Genomic DNA, 20280 nt, shown 5'->3' on the forward strand with positions numbered 1-20280 from the left:
CTTTCTTCTGCTGCTTCTTCTGAAGGTCAGACAATGGGGGTTTGGTTTGCTTTCCAGTAATCTTCTATCAGAAATTAATATTTCAGGGCTTAACTTGATCTCTACCTTCCCTGCAACTAACGTTTCTAGTTATGTTAAGAGGAAAGGGGGGCGAAGGACACTTTAACCTAATCAAGAATATTGAACATGTTTCTCTTTAAAACTTTTGATGACCACTCCATCCACTCCTCATTCCGCTATATGGAGATTGGTTGGATAACTGAAACGGGGGCCTCTTCTCTTTCATTATCGTCTGTCTGTACTGCTCAAGTGTTCGACAAATTGACCTCCTAAAGCTGCAGCAAATATCACACGTCTGTGATGACATCTGCACTAACTGGCAGTTGATAGTTGGACCGTAAACTGTAGGCAAAGTCAAGTCTGCCTTGCTCTCAATATTCCCGTCCATAAAACTTTGTGGAGAGCTGGGTGGTACAAGACATCAAACACAGCCCCCTTCAGCTCTAACAGCTGCGCGCAGCCACGTCTATGGTTAATGTTTTGGGGGGAAACAGTGGGGATGGCACTTCCACAGAACATTCCCCTGTTGACTCCTTATCGTCTGCTGCAGGGGATTAAAGAGGAAACACACTCCCTGCCTCGATACAGACCCAAGGAAATAAATAACCGACCTCAACTTCTGGGAATATTTGGCAATGGAGAGCCAGAACTTTACGCACGGATCTGGTTCCGTGAATAAGTCTCTGTCCCAGCGTCCAACTGTAATTGGGACGGAAATCGCTCTACCAATTTTTATGTTTGTAGGTGGTGCCTTTGGGAATTTGATTGCAATAATCGTACTTTCAGTTTCACGACAGGAGAGAAAATCCTCCGCCTTTTTTACGCTGGTATGCGGACTGGCGGTAACGGACCTGTTGGGCACCTGTTTGGCCAGCCCGCTCACCATAGCCAACTACCTGGACAACCATGTGTTGATGGACATGCATGTCTGCGAGTTTCACTCCTTTCTGCTGCTGTTTTTCAGTTTGACCGGACTGAGCATCATATGCACCATGGCAGCGGAGCGGTATCTTGCTATCTGCTGTCCATACACCCACCAGCGATGGGGAGTGGACCGCCGTTTTGCGCAGAAGTTCCTTTTATTTATTTATTTAAGTCACATTTTGTTCTGTTGCCTCCCCATGATTGGGATGGCAGAGAGTGAGCTGCAGCCATCCGGCACCTGGTGCTTCATCGACTGGAGGTCGCAAGACATTGTGGCTACCGCTTATTCCGTTTTGTACGGCGTCGTCAGCCTGCTGCTGATCCTGGGAACCATTGTTTTGAACTTCGCCGTGTGCGGAGCGCTGCTGTTGATGCGCCGCAGGACCGTGCAGCGGCCCGTCACCAGGGCCAGCGTCCGGCAGAGATGGAGGGCGCTGTCCTCCGCCGCGGAGACGCAGATGATCGCAGTGCTGGTGATGACCTCTGTGGTGGTTCTAGCCTGTTCAGCTCCGCTGGTGGTGAGTTATTTATTTATTTATTTGTATGTTTGTTTGTTTATTTATTTATTGCATGCAAAAAGCAACCATTAACGAGAGCTGCTTTACTTTGCATCCAGTCCACCCTATATTAATGCTTGGACTGAACATCATCCTGTAATAAAATAGGATTTAAATTATGTTGCTACTTTTAATTCTATTAGGCTGTTTACAATTAAGTTGTAAGATTTTAGTTAAAACCGTTTTGAATGTATTCTTTTCCAGCGTAGACATAAAAACTAGGCCTATTTGCTTTATTAGATCAGATTTTTAAATAGTCTTGGATTAATGCTTCAATGAACAGAATTGTTCTTTTTAATTTCTACATAAATTACCCAAATCATGTGTTTAAGAACCAGTGATGTTTACCACATTTTTAACATAACATGTATTTCTCACATACTGATTATTTTGTAAGTATAACTTTTATTTGACTTGAGTTGGAAAACATCAACAATTCTGAAAAGATTAGCATAATATTGCTTCATCACAACTATTATTATTATTATTATTATTATTATTATTACTATTTTTACTTTCCCTTTTGTTCTCCCTCAGGTGCGTGTATTTGCTAACCGCTTAAAAAGTAACCACAAAGCAGATTTGGCCGCCATCCGGACTGCCTCAGTGAACCCCATCCTGGACCCCTGGATCTACATCCTCCTCAGGAGGTCCCTATTTCGACGGTTACTCAGTTTAACCAGGAGAGGCAGCAGCACTCGCAGCAATTCCCCACCCTCAACACAAATGACTCTGTTGTGTCCTGATAACATGATGGATAGTCATGTGTTCACCCAGCTGATGTGCAATGCAAACATTATCACTCAGCTCCCTGCTACGGTCAAATTCACTTCACAAGACACAAAGGGCCTTTGCCACACTTAAGTCTCCAAGAACTCAGCACATGTGTGGCATCTATGAATGTTTGCAGCTGACAGCATCATACGGGGCAGTAGGCTGCATGAAGTTTGAGAGAGAAAGATGAGGATGACTGTGTGGACTCTCGGCCGCACAGGATCCTCAGATCTCCTGTGGGATTATTTATTAAATGGACTTGGAGGAGTGCTGTGATTGCACCACACACATCCTGTAGTGCCGAGATAAGCTAATTGACGCCTGTGTTGGTACATGAAGTGCAATAATGAGACACAAATAAGCCTTTATTATGTGCCTTTTATTTTTTTACAAACTCTGCTCATAGTTTTTGCCTCACAACTTAATTTTTCCTCAAGATAAATTCAGCTTTATGTAACAGTATCTCTCATAATCTCTACTTCCATCACATCTATCAATGTTTTTATCAGCCAAAGTTACTTCAGGCAGACGGGCAGATTGTTTTTCTGTGAAGTTGTGTTTTTTTTTAATCAGAAATAACATTTTGTGTACATCAAGAGAGATTTCCCTCAAAAAAAACTTTTGCTTTGCTCCCTTTGCAGCAGGCTTTGAGAAGTAAAAATATATTTATGTGGTACCATGTCTGAACAGGTCAAGTGAAGTTTTTTTTAATCTGATTGTGCAAACAATAAAATAATAAACATAACATTTAATAAAATTCAATATCTCAGAAATACAGCAACAAAATATATCACAAGAAACATCAAATTAGAACATGATTCATAAAAAAAAACATTAAAAACCATATTTTAACATATAATAAAAGCATACATGCTGCTATTGTTGTATTAAAAATGTATGTTTTCAATTAATCTGAGCCCGTGTGCCCTTTGTTATTTGTGTTGTGTCTGTGGTGTAAGGAAAACCAGCACAAAGCATGCTGTGTGAATCCATATCCTTTATGGAGTCATGACATTTAACCGTACTCACATTGTAGGGTCTCCATTTATAATCAGCTATGATGTTGGTGACTTTTTGTCTTGTGATTAACAAACTGTTAACACAGACATGTTTCAGATGTATGAGAAAGTATATTAAATTGGGTGTGAAAATTTGTGTTTAACTTTTAATGGATCAAATAAATAGTCAAATCTCTAAGCATGTCAAATAAATCACAAACAATCTGCCAGTCATTATCATTAGGGGCCCTTAACATATAAGTGACCATGCTTTTGACCACTAAAACATTAAATCACTGAATGCTGAAGCATCAGTGGTTTAGTATGTGTCTGCCATGCAGGGTTAAGGAGCCATGTTTTCTTTTGTTAATTTTCCTCAAACCACTAGAGGGAGTTGTGTTTGCGTTCCGCCTGTGGTGGACTGTGGCCTTAAGGTCAGCGCTATTCCGTTTTTTTTTACTGTGCTCCGTGAAAGAATTTTCTGTTTAATAGGAATGCTGTTTAATGGAAACAGGAAAGAAACTGACTATCGAAAGAAAATAAATGTTAATCACATTTTAAACATTGATGGAAGAGTGACCATTAACCCAACTGAGCTCACGAAGTAAAAACGCCAGTTAACCAGTAGCGTCTAAGGAAATGGGAATCGGATTAGTCTCTACACAGGAGAACTAGTTTATAAACAGACTACATCTGCAGGATCGTTTTTGTTTTAACAAGTCTACTACGTATGTTTAGCTGACAGCTTTTCTTTTCTTGAATATTCTGGAAAAGCACACAGAAAATTTCTGCTAAAAAAAAAAAAAAAAAAACTAGAAAGAGACGGTGGTAAATTATTAAATGGATACTGGCCACAATCACAGCAAGTACAGCATACATGGAAATTGTATGATTAAAAAAGAAAAAAAAACTGCTAGTTTTTTTTTTATTGTTTATTTATTCACTTTTTAACAGTCACACTGAACTAAAAGTACTGTTTGCGGCCACTAGAGGGCAGAGCAACACATAAGAAACCTGAGAACGTGCTGATGACACTCTGGTTTGTCTCTTTGATTACAAACATGTCAAAGCAGGTGTCCCTGAACTAGTTCTAATTTAAATAAGATAACTTAATGATTGGCCTTCCAGTTTAAACTCACAGATACAAAGAAGTAACATTCTTATTCTGCAGGCTTCATATATCCTTGGCTCTCCCCGAGTCATGCAAAAAGAAACTGTCACAGCGTAGATGACAGAGCAACGATAGGAAGATGCCTCTAAAGTTAATGCAGCTGGAATTTTTAGTGGAGGAAAGTACATGTACACATAACTGATATGACCATATTAAATATAGTTTATAATTCAGTGTAATTTAAATGCTGAGTTCTTTCTTTTATTCATTTCGTTGACATGCTAAATTAAAATGGAAGCATTTTCTTTTGTGGTCACAAATCAATCTGATATTGTTTTAAAAAAAATCATGGATGCCCCATCATCCAGGCTAAAGAGGAGAGGGACCATCCAGCATGTTATCTTTGCAGAGCTCTACAGCCAGCACCTGGGATGGTATTCAGGTTCACGAGTGCACATTTGCATCATTAATGCTGCACATTTACAGGTTTTGAAGCAACATATCCAGATTACTTCATTGTCAAGGAACAACATTAGTAAATTTTCAGTTTTAACATTTATGATGTCACTGAAATCAATTAAATATTTGTTATAGATGATTTGCAAATGATTTAACTTTGGTTTTATTTACATTTTATTAGGAAAAACAAAATAGAGAAACAGTGTTATTTTTATTTACAGGCTATTTATTGTATTTCTGTGGCTCAGGGGTTGGGGCAGTCAACCACCAATCATAAAATCTGTAGTTAAAGGCTTCTCCAGTCCTCATGTTCAAGTATTAGACAACTGTGAACCCCACGTTACCCTCTATGCATTTGAGTGTGTATGATAGAGAAAGAAGCATTGCACAGGTTATAAAGTTTAAAAAGTACTGAATGTGTATCTGAATGGGTGAATTTGGCTTTCAGTGTCATGCCTTTGTGTTTCAGGGGTGCATTATTCAAGCAATACAAACATTCAAAGAGGTCTTTTTCTTTGCAGTCATCTTATTACCACTTTAAAATATCAAGCCATATCAGTTGTCTCTTGCATGCATTTTTATGTGTAGTTTTTAAAAATATTTACTAAATTGCATTAGTATATTTTTAACAAATGCAGAATTTTAAAACTTCTATGAATACTGCCAATAATATAAAGTTTAAGTCGTATAAGGGCTGATCATTTTTGCAAATTAGGAGTTAAGAGAAAACACATTAGACATGCTCAGTGTTCCATGATGCATTTATTTTCCCCAACATTTAAAAATATTTACTAAACATAAGCAGACAAGACTGTGCATAGCTGCACCTCTGTACAACATTTTTGTACCGTTTGAAAATTATAAATAAAAATCTATAAACATAGTTTAAGTAAAAATTCTCTCAAGATCCATCAAAGACACACAAAAATAATAATTATACAAGTTTTACAAATAACTCTCCCCTCTCTACTACTTTATCATTTACACCCCCAGTGAAAAGCTTTACAAGAGAGCCAACAGTGTATTCTCAGTTAGCTCACTGTACAGGAAAAACCAGAATAAAAAGAATGACACTGAAAAGTGATGCATTACTCCTACGTGTTATGAAATGTTCATCCCGCCCACCTGCAAACAAGGCCTCTGTCCTGTGGTGCACCAAAATGAAAAGGGTTACGCTGTCTTTTTGGCAACATGAGGAAGGAAGGAGGAGGAAGGACATGAATACAACTAAACAAATTTCACAGTTCACATGTGACCATTTCTCCCGACACCAGTGTCAACATGAAACTGTTAAACCCAACATAACTGTGATGTTAAATTTAAATTTCAATCAACTCTTGTTATACAGCTGGAATAAAGATTGTTCCATATTCTTAAAAGTACATCTAATCCCCTGAGGCTGCATATGTCACATTTCATTTAGTTGCTTTATTGCATCTGTCTCATACATAAAGACCCTATTTTGAAGATGCAAATGTCAAATTATCTGATTTTAAAAGTATTTGGCATTTTTAGAAGTTGAAAACATCCTTTTTGATGTTAACAAAACTAATTTCTAAAGAGAAAGTTAAGTAGTACTAAGTAGTACAAGTAGTAATGCTGCTAGGTTGGCATCTGTCTTCTTACAAACATGGTGAGAACTAGGAAGATGCTACAGCATAAATGTTTCTTGTCAACTAACAAATAACTTCCATTTATCTTTAAGGTGTGTTCGTGGAGGTTATATGTCAGGTGTTTGTCACTGGTGCATGACCAATTGCAGGAACTGATCCAAATTACAATTAAAGACAAGTGAGTTTGCTAGTCTTTAAGGCCAAACAACTCCAACTCAATAAGAAGCAAAGGCAGATTTTTAATTCTTTACAGGCTCTGCTTTAAGCAACACTCTGACATCATGCAGTTATTTAATGCAAAGCTTTGGGGTTTTCACAACAGTTAAATAAAACTTAAAAAAACATTCCTGTAGATACCTGCTACATTATAAAAGATCTCAATGGAAAGTTTTAAAGTCTGCTTTGTTTATATGCTGCATTCTGCCATGTCGTAAAGCCTGCACTGTTTCCACATTTCATGCAACACCAACAGAAATCTGCCTTGAAATGAATGACAACACACAACTACAACAGGAGTCCTGACAAAATAAAAAAAAAAAAAAGAACATGAGTACATTTTCTGTTAAATTGACAGCATCACACAGGTGTGGTGCTTTATTTCAACTTCATAACTAAAAAAAAATATTTATTATTTGTTATAAGATTCCCCATTAATTCAAGTAGGAGTTCAATTTAGCACAAAAAGTAAAGACATTTGTGTTTGGTTATTTCTCCCCTTTGATAGCACCAGTTGGTGTTGTATTATACATTGTTGGAAAACCTGATTAATCACCTTTACAGCCAGGTATAACTTGTAAGGATCGTGCTTCTGCTCACTGAGCAACACAGCTGTGTTGGTAGCCTCCCAAAATGTGCTAAAATCACCCTGCAATATTCTCCTCATGTAATTCATTCTTGTTTGAGTTGATTGCCTTCATCCAATTCACCAGTCTTCTACATTAAGAACCATTTTTAGACTTTATTTATTATAAGCTGCCTGGAACCTTAGAAGCATGTGGAAGGTCCATATACAGCCCCACCCCCCGACAAACCTACCCAACAGTGGTATAACTGTGCGGGTGAGAAACCAGAGCATCCTCAAGGGAAGACTGGATACCAAAGTTTAAGGGAACAACCTTGGGAAACTCTGTTTTCTGTAAAAGTGGTAGGGATGTGGAATTCCCCTCATGCCGATATCAGCTCTTTGCTCTGTTAAAAAAAAAAAAAACTTGGCTAAAATCCACAAAATTGTAACCATAATTAAATGCCTCAGCTTGTTTATTTTACACTACTGAAACACTCAGGGCTTTTTTTTTTCAAAGATATTGCTATAACTAAAGTAGGGCCTTTTAATATAGTTTATATTCAGTATGTTTATATTTTTACACTTATTAGATTATATTGTTTATAGCTTTATAGTCTCATCTGTACTTAGTTATTAAATTGTCAGCTGTTTTATGTAGTTTCCTGTTTTTCTGTTCTGCATTTCCTGTTGTTTGTTTCCTGCCCAAAGAAAGCAGATGTAAATTAGCTCTAAGCTAACTTTCATTCATTCATTCCTTTTCTATACCGCTGGCAAAGGGGCTGGAGTCTATCCCAATAATTACCAGGTGAGAGGACGGGTACTCAGGTGCAATGTCCCTGTCAAATAAATAATAAACTGAAATAAAACCAGCTTGGTTCTGTTGGTCACTAACATGAAAAGCATGGCAAAGCTGATCCCACAAGAGTTTCTTTGGGTTGAGGTCTGGACTCCAGCAGGTCAATTCATCCTCTCTACTCCCAAATTGTGGAGATCCTCTGTGATAATTTTGGCTCTGTGGGGGAGAGCGCTGTGATCCTGGATGATCAAGTTAAGTTCCAAATTCTGGAAATATGGGATCACCACTGGTTCCACAATCTCATTCTGATAATTCTGCCTATCAGGTCCCAGTCATACATTCATGACTGACACACACCTGGCAAAACTTTAATCTTAAAACAACCGAACACCGACAGGAGGATCGCACAACGGGTTTTGGCACATTTTTGAAGGATGCTACTTGCACATGTAGCTATGTTGCTCATTCCACAGAGACACAATCTTTACAAGTTGTAGCTCATTGTAAAGGTGACTAATCAGACTTAACAACTACATATAACACAACAGAAATTGGTATTATTAAAGGGGAGAAAAAAAAGTCAACCAAACACAAATGCATTTACTTTTTATGCTAACTTTAGTTGATGAAAGCTAATTCTTTCCAGATAACTTTTTCAGACTAAATATTGTGACAGTGTCTCAAATGTCAAAAAGAAGTATTTAAAAGCCATATTATTAAATATTTTTACAATTACAATTTGTTTGAAACAATAATGTTTCCTAAGCTACAACTTCCCCTTTCACCTGAAGCATCTGAATTACACAAAAAGGAGTGTGGGTCAGAGCAAGTTCTGCACAAAAAGAAAAAAACAAACTTGAGTTTAGTATCTAAAACAGTAAAAACAGTTTAAAAAAAGGCTAAAGATAATTATCAATTGTACAAACACTGCAAACAGTGATGATAGTGAAGAAATGACAGCTACACACCTAACTGCACAATCAAACCTCAGATTTCATACACGCCTCATTTTCAGTCAAGTCTGTCTGGTGACACCAGCGTTGGTAAAAATGCTTTTAACTTCACACTGGATAACAACGACAGCTGACCCAGGCTCCCATGAAAATGACATATTCTGTTGTTACAAGATGTGCAAACTAGAGATGGACTTTTTATAAAAGAAAAAAATCTGAGCAGCTTTAGTTCAGGCCTTAACAAAAATAAAGTAATTAAATTACCAGACAGGAGAGAAAATATTCTTTTGCTTTGGAAGCTTTGCTGATCAATAAAAAAAGTTTTAAACCGTTGAATGGTCTGCTAGTGAGGAGGACATGCTTCTATTTTTCATGTTGCCTGTCAGACAAAGCAGAAACAAAACGCATCCCAGCATGTCGTGCACATTACATGGATGTTTTGGTAAGTCTATAACCTTTTATACTGATACCTCTTGATAACATGTAATTCTATCTTGGCTCCACTGGGGGATAAGGACAGATTTTAAGAGGTCACTGACCTTTCTGAATCACAAAACTGGTCTCGCTCTTCATTCAATGATCAAAAAAATACTAAATTTCTTTAAAAAATTATTGAATAGGATCAAGTTTTCATCAGTGGCAAATAAGTTAAATTTTTACTGATCTGGCTGTCAGGAAATTTACAAGCATCAGCTTCTTGCAGGGACTGAAGAGTTCTTGGAATTTGGACATTTTTCTTGAAATCAGACACTTTTGTATGAACAAACATATACAGTGAGTGCAGCTGTGAGCTTTAGCAGTCAAAAGAAGTCTTGTGCCTATGCTTGCTACCATGCTAGAGGCTCTACAAGGCTGTACTTATTCACAGTGCTACATCTAATCTAAAGTCTGCATGGTAGCATTCAATGGCAGCACGTTCAATATTCATATCATGGCTGCATTTGTTAAAAAAAAAAAACAAACCTGCAGAAGTGATAAGATTATCCTGTGACCAAGAAATACAAAGTTTAACCCAGAATGCCATCAGATGAAAATGATCAGATGAACAATCCATTCAGTGGGTGCTGAGCACTGAACCACGTAACAGCACCATCTTTAGATTTATGCTGCTAAAACAGCTAAAACATTCTCAATCCACTGACATGATCCTCAGACCAAATAAAACTAAAATTTTCCCCAGGGGAAAATTTGAAAAATATTCATATACATAAACTTAAAATTACAACTAATTTCTGAAAGTAATGAATTTATAAATCTGCTGAACATAAAAAAAAACACTTACTTGGGCAGATTCTAGAAATCCGATCTGTCACTCTTACATACAGTCTGTAAATTCCAAATCAAATTAAACTGAGGGCACCTGACTTGTGATTCCCTCTCACATGATGCCGGTACTAACAGGGGTTTTGTCAGGAATATCTATGGGCCACAAATAAGTAATCTTTTTTTGGAGGATGAGACTAAAGCCGAGCAACACATATTTTTCTATATGTTGACTTCACTGTTTGGAGAAAACGAGTTGGGGCAGAGTGACATAGCTTTGGCTTGATGATGTAAGGATACATAGATCTTTCTGCTGCAACATAACATTTGCAGAACTTAACATCTTATTTTGAGTTTAGAGCAGTTTGCATCTAGCAGTTAATACATCTCAACAACTGTCCACAGGCATCCAAAACTGCAATAACCCTTAAAAAAAAAAAAAGGCAAGAAAACGGCTAACAGCATGACTTGTCTAGAACATATCCACATCTATGTTTCTTTAATCATTTGGTTCTCATTTTAATCCTAATTCATATTTTAAAATCAAACCAAAACTAAGTCAATTTAATCAATGATGCCCCTAAAGTCCCATCAAGATTTATTCACTGAAAGCAATCTGAACAAAAAATTTAAATATTACTGCCTTTCATCCAACTATCTTCATTACAGATGTAACAGACCCTTGATTGTGTGCAAACTTAAATTAACAGTTAACAGCTACAGATGACTGAAAATTAACATAATCACCCAACTAAATTCATGGCTGGTTGTGAAAACAAGACTATATGAATCCAAGAAGTAAACAAACCAAGATGTATGCCTGCTGTGGTACATTTCTACATCTGCATATCATAACTTAATCTGTCGCTTAATGTCTGAAAATGGCTGATACACATTTTGTTCTCCATCAAGCCATTTCATGCAGTCAATACCAACATATTAAATAAACAATGACCTACAGCATGGTTGTAAGAATATGAAGTCTAGATAAGAACAGGCATGGGAGAGTTCACAACTCTGGCTCATCATAACCAACTCATCTTATTTTTACCTTCCAAGTCAAACAGCACTTGCCTTCAGTCTGGAGTTTGGAGCAAGTGTAAAAACCTGCAGCTGGGAGGGCGGCTACACACAGTAATGTCTATGACAGCTACTCAGAGAGAGGGCCGCCTCCTATTACACCACATACTGGTGGTTGTTGCTGTAGTTTGCCGTGTAAGCCTGCCGGCTGTACTGGAAGTGGTCAGTCAGCACGTTGTTAAAGTTGTGTTGCTGCTCCAAGTCATGGGAGAACGGCACTGACCCATTGGCCTGTAACTTCTCCCGCCCCGGGTTGTCAAAGGACATCAGATCCTGTTTGGTGCTCGGCAACAGCTTCTTCTCCAGGTTAGCGTCATACTTGGCCTGATGACAGAAGACAATGACACACAGATGTTCATTTTATTAGCTTGGGTGGATAACCAACATTGAAGAAGATCTAAATTCAAGCTTGTGGTTTAAGTTGATCTTTTCCATTACTGCCTGACCCCCCAACATCCAGTGGTCCGCGTGACTCACCTTGTTGTAAAGGAAGACTCCAACAATGGCCGTCATCATTCCGAGGACATTTGTGAGGGTGACCGGGTTGCGCAGCATTAGCAAAGATATGCTAATGACCATAATCCTCTTTGTAGCGTTGGCGACGGCGTAACTGAGTGGGCTGACGAGGTTAAGAACACTGAAGGCGATGACATTCTGGGCAAAATTGCAGAAGCCACTGATGAGTAGGAGGATGAAGGTACTGGTCCCTTCAGAGATATCCGACTGAAAGGAAAGCAGCCACATCAGAAATAGTTCATGCACATAAAACATCTTGGATCAACTCTATTGGCCACCATAGCAAATAAGAGACTCTTCCAAAGTGCCATCACTGCTACTAACCATATCTCCATTCACAAGAAACACAGAGAGGTCCACCAGAACCCAGGTGGGCAGCATGAAGATCACCGCATTGAAACCCAGGATGTTAAGCAGCCTCAAGTGGTGGATCCTTGTGTCACGTAATACCTTTAAAAGTAAGAATAAACATTAAAGTTTTAAAATAAATTAATAAATAAATAAAAATAAAAAGGAGGGGGGGGGGGTTCCATTTTTTTATTTCTTTCTTATCCTGAACTGGACATGGAAATGTCAGTTTAGGTCCTCTAATGAAATAACGTGAGGTATTTTTCCCCATGCTTTGCCCTCGAAGGCAAGTTTAAATCCTGACATTGTTGCTGAGTTGCATGAGCAGCGTCACATCTTGCTGCAAATTATTATAAGGGACACCTAGAATACAACAGAAATGATTATTCTGACACAGAACCACTCAAAATTAAAGGTCAAGATTTTTGTTAATTCATACTGATGTTCTTTAGAAAATTCACCAAGTTTTAATGGGGTCATGGAGTGGATGAGATCATGTGGTGCATACCAACAACATGAGGATAATTTACTTTTTTGGAGTAGATGTTCTGCAGAGAGAAGCACAGCGTGGCAGCCAGAGCACTGATTAATCCTGAAACATCAAAGGAAAGCTCAGTCACGGTGGCCAGCAGCACTCCACCAATGATGGGGATGAGAGATATGTACACCTACAAGAAAATACGCAGAGAGAGAGAAGGCAGAGGTTGGGAAAAAAACACAGAAAGCATTTATTTCTGTGGCAACAAACTACTCAGGTTTCATTCTAATGATTTCTAATCCACATGCAGGACTCTGGTTGTTATACTACTAGTCTGCTGATGGAAAATAGTTTGCTAATAATGGAGTACTGAAATTTAAGAGATAAATTCATTGGCGTGAATAGCCATCAATTCAAACAATTTCTTAGAAGGACTTGTATTTTCAATAAGAATCCCAGAGAGTATGACTGGCTTTAAATGAAGGACACTATGAAGGAAGTAAATGTTATCTGATATACACAGAAGTACATCTAAAGTATCCAAACCACCAATTTGGTCCAAAACCTTTTGGACAATGATCATTGGAATGATGAGATAAAATAAACATTTTGGAAAAAATACATCACAACACCACATTCAAAGGAAAAAAAAATATTTCAAAATTCAAAGCATGGTGGAGGCAGCATCATGATTAGGAGCTGTCTTGCAAGGTCAGGCCATGAATGCTGAGCACTTAGTGAAGAAACTATTCAAGAATTGGACAAAAGAATGTTAAAAACCCTCTGCTGTAAGGGTACCAGTCCATGACATGAAACCTGGGAGAGGTTGAAGACCCAAATCACATACGCAAACCAACAACAAAGTGATTGAAAGGGGATAAATTCATGTTTTGGAATAGCCAAGTCCCAATCCTGCCATTCACCAAACTGAGATGCTGAGGTATCCCCCTAAAAAAGGTTGTTCAGTAAAAACATCTAAGAAATATTGATGAGCTTCAATAGTTTGAGAAAAGTGATCCAAACATCTTTCTTACTGCAGTAGGAGTAGTACAGCAGACATTTGATGTAGGCCACTGTTGTTCAATGAGCCTCTAGGAGTTAATAGATGAAGTTCACTTGATTTTACCAGCCTGTACTGTGAGCAACTATTCAAAAGGCATTCAATTAAATTAACCTGTGTACTTCATTAGTTTAGTCAGATTATGTCTTTAACTTTGACTTGATAAAGATCTGAGGTTATTCTGAGTAATTAGAGCAGAATTCCTGGCAAATCCAAAGGTTTCACATGTTTTCTTCCAAAAGTACGGAAAAATATTTTGTACTGCATAAAGTTTATGCTAACGCAGAAAAGCAATCTACTTTCACATGGGAAACTTCCGATATATCGACAGTGGCAGGACAGCTGCATTTTATCTTTAACAAACTAGAAGTTGGCACATGATGAGTTGGAAAAACTTCCAAGGTCTCTTTTGAGTCACTGAACTGCTGATAAAACTTTCTTTTCCCTCCTTGCAAACATAATGAAAAATATTCTCAGCCCCAAATCTCATTTTGCTAAGTTGTTCTAAAATTAACAAGAATTTTTTATTGTGGCATTGTTTAGTTGATCCAGTAGCAAAAATAAATCTAACAATGAATTTGTTGTGATCTAAGAAGCCACATTTGTATCTCTTCCAGAACTGTGAAAAACATGAAATCTATTCAAATACATGTGAAGATGAAATTGATTTTCCATCCACGAAGGATAACACTTCATGGGCGAACATCTACAGATGTGAGAACTGATTTGCATGTAAATGTAGGATAGTGAGAAAGGACTTGCATTTGTTATGAAACCCACTTGTGCACCCACTCACTGTAAAACTGAGAAAACGCAGCACTAAGTACTGAGTTCTAGTTCAGTGCTCTCTGCTTTATTGTTCAACGTGGTTGTTTTATGGGCACAAGTAAAAAAAGAAACAAGAAAAAAAAACAGCTAAAATGCAATTAATAATTGTTAATATAATCATACTGGCTGAGGCAGAACACTGCAGGCAGAACAGTATTTTAGCAGGAGGCACTATTAGCACGCAGCTCCGAGTAGAAACTTATTAACCTATTAAGTGTGAATCCTGCAGCTGCATCCAATTAACGTTATTACTGGTAACTAACATAAGTTCACAGTAACAGGCCTCTTCATCTGAACTATTTAATTTTAGTATGAAACCCTTCAGAACTCAAAGGGATTAACAGCAATTATATTTGGAGGAGGGGGCAGTCTTCTTTGTCTGCTCTGTTGTACTGAAAGATGTTTCCAATAATGCATCACATGCAAGCAAATTGGGAAAAATTGGTAAGTAAACAAATTAGCCACTGAGTGTGAGCACAGGTGAGTCAAGAAAAAAAATAAAATAAATAAATAAAATAAAAAAAACACTAATCTGTGTTACAATAACACTTGTCCAGTCACTAATGTCCCTCATTTAACTTGATAACTAAACTTTACAGCCTGTTGAAACAGGATCTCTACACACACTGACACGCCTCCAGGATGCACTCTGTCTGTGGAACCGTCCTGTCTGAACACTGAACTGCAAGGTAAACATCCCAAGTTGGTGTTAGATCCACAAGACTTCTTATTTACATATAAACAGTGAATGTAAAATGTTCCTTCATTGGAAAGAAAAATTCTGGAAAACAAAAAAACAAAAAAAAAAATAAATAAATAAATATATATATATATATATATATATACACACACACACATACCCCATAAAAGCATCTGTATCAAATAATCAATTTCTAATGCTAAGTAGAAGCAGACAAAGAATCCAAGCCCAGATTATTTTACATGTTAAAAACAAGTCTGGTCTTACACTAGTGTTGAAAGCTGTGCAGCAAGAAATGCTCCTTGAAATGCTTCCATTTAATATCTTGATCATTTTTTCTCATAATATACCAAATGTTTTCACTTAATGAGAGTTCAGTACCTGGATTCTCTTCCTTGCTACAGAGTCTCACTGTTGTATTACAAACAGAATGATTTTGACTTTGAAACAAAAAAGGTCTTTCATTAAATAAAACTGGTATCTGGGTGGTGGCATATGTTGTTCTGCAAGCTGAATAAATGATACATAACGGATCAAATTCTCAAGTCGTGCACTAATGCACATAAATATTGAGGTTTAAAAGAAAAGCATGTAAAAAAAATCTAACCTTAATTAATCATTCCAGAGGTACAGATTTTGAGTTCACTTTAGTCCATTTTAATGAGCTCAGCCTCTGAGAAGATGGCCATGTGTCCCGACCTTTAAGATTTCTTTGCATTGTGAAGGTTTAATTTGAATTACTGAATGCAGAAGTAAGCTGTGTTGACTGAAATAGTTTAGAAATGTCTGTGGGTTCATATAGCAACCTCCACTACAGTAAAGTCTGTTTTAATGCTATGCTGTCTCGTCTATTGCAAATTAATCCCAAAGTGGTTTATATGCTTATAAATTTATGAGGAAAAAAATATTTGTGCATATAAATTTGCACCTCTCCTCTCAGTCAATGATTTATCAGGCAATTATGGCCCACTGATGTGAATGAGAAGTTATCATCTCCCCTTGACTTCCACCTTCCCACAGAAAGTCTCATCTACGTCAGTGACAATGCAAGTGTCGTAATATAAGCTGCAGTACAGACAGAGTGGGCACCTGTGCCACATCACCACTGCTGAGTCCAGCACACAGACCGGAGCAGAGTGGGCTTTCTGCTGCTGTTTACGTGCTGGATCTACTCACCTTTGTAGTTTGCTTCTCCCTCATGATAATTCTTGACAACAGCACAACCCATATCGGCATTGTGGCTTTGACTGTGAAATTAACAAAAAGACAATGTCAGTTTAAAAATAACAGAAACTCAAAAAGCAACAAATAAAGAATAAGCCTGAACAGTGAACAATGAAATGCTCCTATGTCATAGCCAGAACCCCGCCTCTGTAAGGTATGACACGTCATTCAGGGGTTCACACACCCTACTGTACTGCCACGCCTGCTGACGCACTACTGGGTCTATCTTTATGAATACCATCAACACCAATAGGACGGAGCTTAATAGGACAATACACATTCTCAGATTTTAAAACCAACAAAACCACCACTGTTGAAGCACGAATGCAGAGGTTAACCAGTAATATAAAACAAATGTTTTCAAACTTAAGCTTGAATAAGTGGCAGTGGCTCCCAAATTGGGTCCAAAGACCTTCAGGAACTTATTTCTAGCTGAGACTACAATAAATTGTCAAAAAATAAACTTTATTCATTGGTGTAATTAAAAACTAAAGCCCACTAGTACATAAAAAAATAAATACAGTAAATGCTACTATACTAAAGTTCTGTTTTGAAAGCTGATGCTTCTTTATAAAGCTGCTGATCTTGAAGTAACACCAATTGAGAAATATTTCTTACTAGAATGTGAAACATTTCATCAAGGCTGACAGCTGTACCTTCAAAAATGACCATGAGGTTTAACAAACACGTCTGTAAAATATCTAACTAAAGTGAACATCCAAGCATTGGTGAAGGTGGGATTTTTCTGGAGGGCTGTGCTAAACTGACAAACCAGTGGCAAATATTCAAACTGTCAAGGCTAAACAGATACAAGAGGTTATATTAACACTGATGGGATTTATCTTGTTAACTTGGCATTAGGTGGCAAAAGAGTTATTGGAGAGTGAAATCCATGACCACAAAGGGAATTAACTTTTTAAGACTTAGAAAAAGTGGTTTTATAAGAGGGTCAAAATACCACAAGAGATTTAAGAGCTGTAATGGGATACTTTACATGAGATTAAATAAATTTTATTAAGAAATAAATAAATACACAAAAAACTTCAGTCAGAAGTGATTAAGACAAACTATTAAAGTCTAAGTTCTCACTTTATTTATGTACAGAGCCAAAAATCTGCACAGAATAAAGCAAATGATCTGTTCTTGACATGTTTGCTGTTGTATCTGATCTCTCCATTATATAATGCCGGTAAATGTCAGCACAAAAATTGCAAGATTTACTAATTTTCAGTCGCTCTGCAACTTTAAAACTAAACAGTGCTGATCTAACTTTATAGTCATGTTCTGGAGCTGTTGACTGCTCTGCATTTTTACAGAGGAGTGCTTTGTTTATTAAGTTTTTTCTTAAAAACTACACTGTAAAATCTAACTATTTGGCACTACTTTAAAAATATATGCAAACTCACATAACAAAAAAATGAAAATTTTGTTCATTTGAGTGATTGAGTACAAGTAATGAAAATGGTTTTAGTTTGTCCAACTTTTACGAACGTGATCAATTAAAATTTTCTGTAAAGTGACGAGGTTGTGGAAGAAACTTAATTTGATAAATTTCACATAAAGTAGAAGAAATGCTTCACAAAATGTAGTTAAAGTTTATTTACTTAAATTAAAGCTTATTTGCTTTATTTAAAATAATTGATGGATTAAAAAATTTTCTTGTTTTGCAGCAGAACTTTGGTATAAGTAGGGATTCTGTTAAAACTAATGTCAGACCACAGACATGTGTAACAGTGCAGCAGCTGCCTGGATAACTGGTTTTAAACATGGAGATGACCAGTAGGCAAACTGGAGAGCAGTCACATGACAATACCAACATTATTTAAAAATCCTTTATTTTTATCATCAATCGACATTCTAACAGGTAATCTGTATTTTATGTCTAGAACATGTTGTTTGTACACTGAAACTATGAGGAAAGATGGATTATTACTGATATGAGGTCAATATGGAGGCCACATGTTTTCCTGTCTGTTTAGCTGAGAACTTGTTTTGTCACAAGAGGAGATTTTGAGGTAGAGATCGACAAGGGTGACATGCAATGATGTTTGTTTTTCTTTTTTAATACTTTATTATTCCCAATTAATACAAAACAAGAAGATAAAAGAAAACTAAACAAGCGAAAATTTGAGACATTTTAACTTAGATAATTGGAAAATGGGCATTTTTCTTCTTCTTCTTTTTTTAAATCTTTCTGGAATCAATCTAAGCTTTTTGTCAACTGAATTACTGATAAACCAAAGAAGTAAAAAATAAAAAACAAACGGGTACTTTCTTTCAGTGAATTATCTCTAATTTGTTGATGATAGAAGTGAACAGCATTGTGGGAAATCCTGCTCCTTCACCGTCCCAATTCCTCATTTATTTATCTTAATTACACTTTTTCAACTTAAATGTGTGTTTTTCACATGTTTAAAATATATATAATACACCAAAAAATGAAATCTATGTAGACATAAGACCATTCAGTTTGATCAAGATTTTAGTCCATTAAAGAAAAACTAATAGTACAAATACAGACAGTTAATACCAGTAATAATACAATATCATTTGTAATAACGGGGAAATTTAACATTCCAATCAAAAAGCTTCTTTAACATTACTGAGGAAGGTGCAAAAATCACTACAATCTTCCACTGAACCGTGTAACTTTGCTCAAACAGCGATTTGTTAAACATGTTTGGGTCTCTCAGTCTCCTCATAATTACATTAGGCTCGATAATGAAGTTTTATTTGAGATGGAAGTTGTAGATTGAGATCAAAACGGAACCCTGTTAGCCTTGCAGACCTGATTCAAGATTGGATCCTCCCCCTTGTACGCAGCTTTGGCTAGCTAGCTAACCAGTTATTCTTGAGGGGAGTCTGAAGCCGATCAAGTGCAGTTAAATGGCTCAGTATGAGATAATTAGCTTAATTCATGCCTTTTCGCGACCCACAGGGCGCCCCGTTCCTCGAGCTACAAAAATATCCGTCTTGCCAGTTGTTCAGTGTTAGCCGAAAAGCTAGCACCAGCTGACGGTAGGGACACATCATCAAGTTACCAAGGCTAACGGGCTCCAAGGGGCATCACTCAAATGAACACAAAACTGTCGTACTCACCAGTGTGTGCATATGAAACGGGCACCTTCCATATGCTGAAGTGCGCCGACACGGATGCGAAATATTTTCCGAAAGCTAATGGCAGGATGTACCATTTGTAATACCTGCTAGGCAGTTCTGTTTTAGGGACTCCCCATGCTCGCAAGAGCGGCGGGAGGAAGACGACGATAGATAGGATGTGAAACAGTGAGACTGTGACCGGGTAGGGGAATCCATTTAGGATGATTTTGTTGACGACGTTGCCTCCCGAGCTCACCGTATACCAAAACACACACAGAACAACTATCCGGATCCCTTCACTGACCGGGGTCCGCTCCACCGCAGCCATCTTCCTGTGCGGAGTGACGAGTCACCGGCGGTGTGTCTTGTTGCACCGGGGGAGGGTCCAGCGTCGTTACGTCACACAACAATAGACGAGCTTCCGGTCCAAACTGTCAAAATAAAAAAACCCTGCGTTTAAACCAGTGCCTTTAATAAATATCTAAATCCGTTCAGACCGCTCTATTTTAAACGAGCAGTTATAGAAAAAAATAATTTAAAAAGCAGCATTTAACACGATGAACTTGGCACAAAAAGTAAAGAAATTTGCGTTCGGTCTATAATTTCTCTCCTTTAATACATCATGACCAAAATGTATTTTTCCCCCCTCCCATGT

At 37.4% G+C, this 20280-nt stretch overlaps 2 protein-coding genes across 2 annotated transcripts; one reads left to right on the forward strand and one right to left on the reverse strand.

Annotated features, from left to right (window-relative positions):
* Positions 1-695: 695 nt before the first annotated feature.
* On the forward strand, positions 696-3290 carry LOC121653031 (prostaglandin E2 receptor EP4 subtype-like). The gene is made up of 2 exons (XM_042006213.1): positions 696-1502; positions 2079-3290. The coding sequence occupies exons 1-2, from the start codon at positions 696-698 to the stop codon at positions 2403-2405; spliced, it is 1134 nt and encodes a 377-aa protein (XP_041862147.1). The 3' UTR covers positions 2406-3290.
* A 2336-nt stretch (positions 3291-5626) lies between these two features.
* slc35e1 (solute carrier family 35 member E1) lies at positions 5627-19987 on the reverse strand. The gene is made up of 6 exons (XM_042005223.1): positions 19626-19987; positions 16479-16549; positions 12767-12904; positions 12213-12338; positions 11850-12095; positions 5627-11696 (listed from the first exon to the last, which is right to left on the reverse strand). The coding sequence occupies exons 1-6, from the start codon at positions 19951-19953 to the stop codon at positions 11469-11471; spliced, it is 1137 nt and encodes a 378-aa protein (XP_041861157.1). The 5' UTR covers positions 19954-19987; the 3' UTR covers positions 5627-11468.
* Between the last annotated feature and the right edge of the window lie 293 nt (positions 19988-20280).

Source organism: Melanotaenia boesemani, chromosome 14, assembly GCF_017639745.1.
Source record: "Melanotaenia boesemani isolate fMelBoe1 chromosome 14, fMelBoe1.pri, whole genome shotgun sequence".
Lineage (NCBI taxonomy): Eukaryota > Metazoa > Chordata > Actinopteri > Atheriniformes > Melanotaeniidae > Melanotaenia > Melanotaenia boesemani.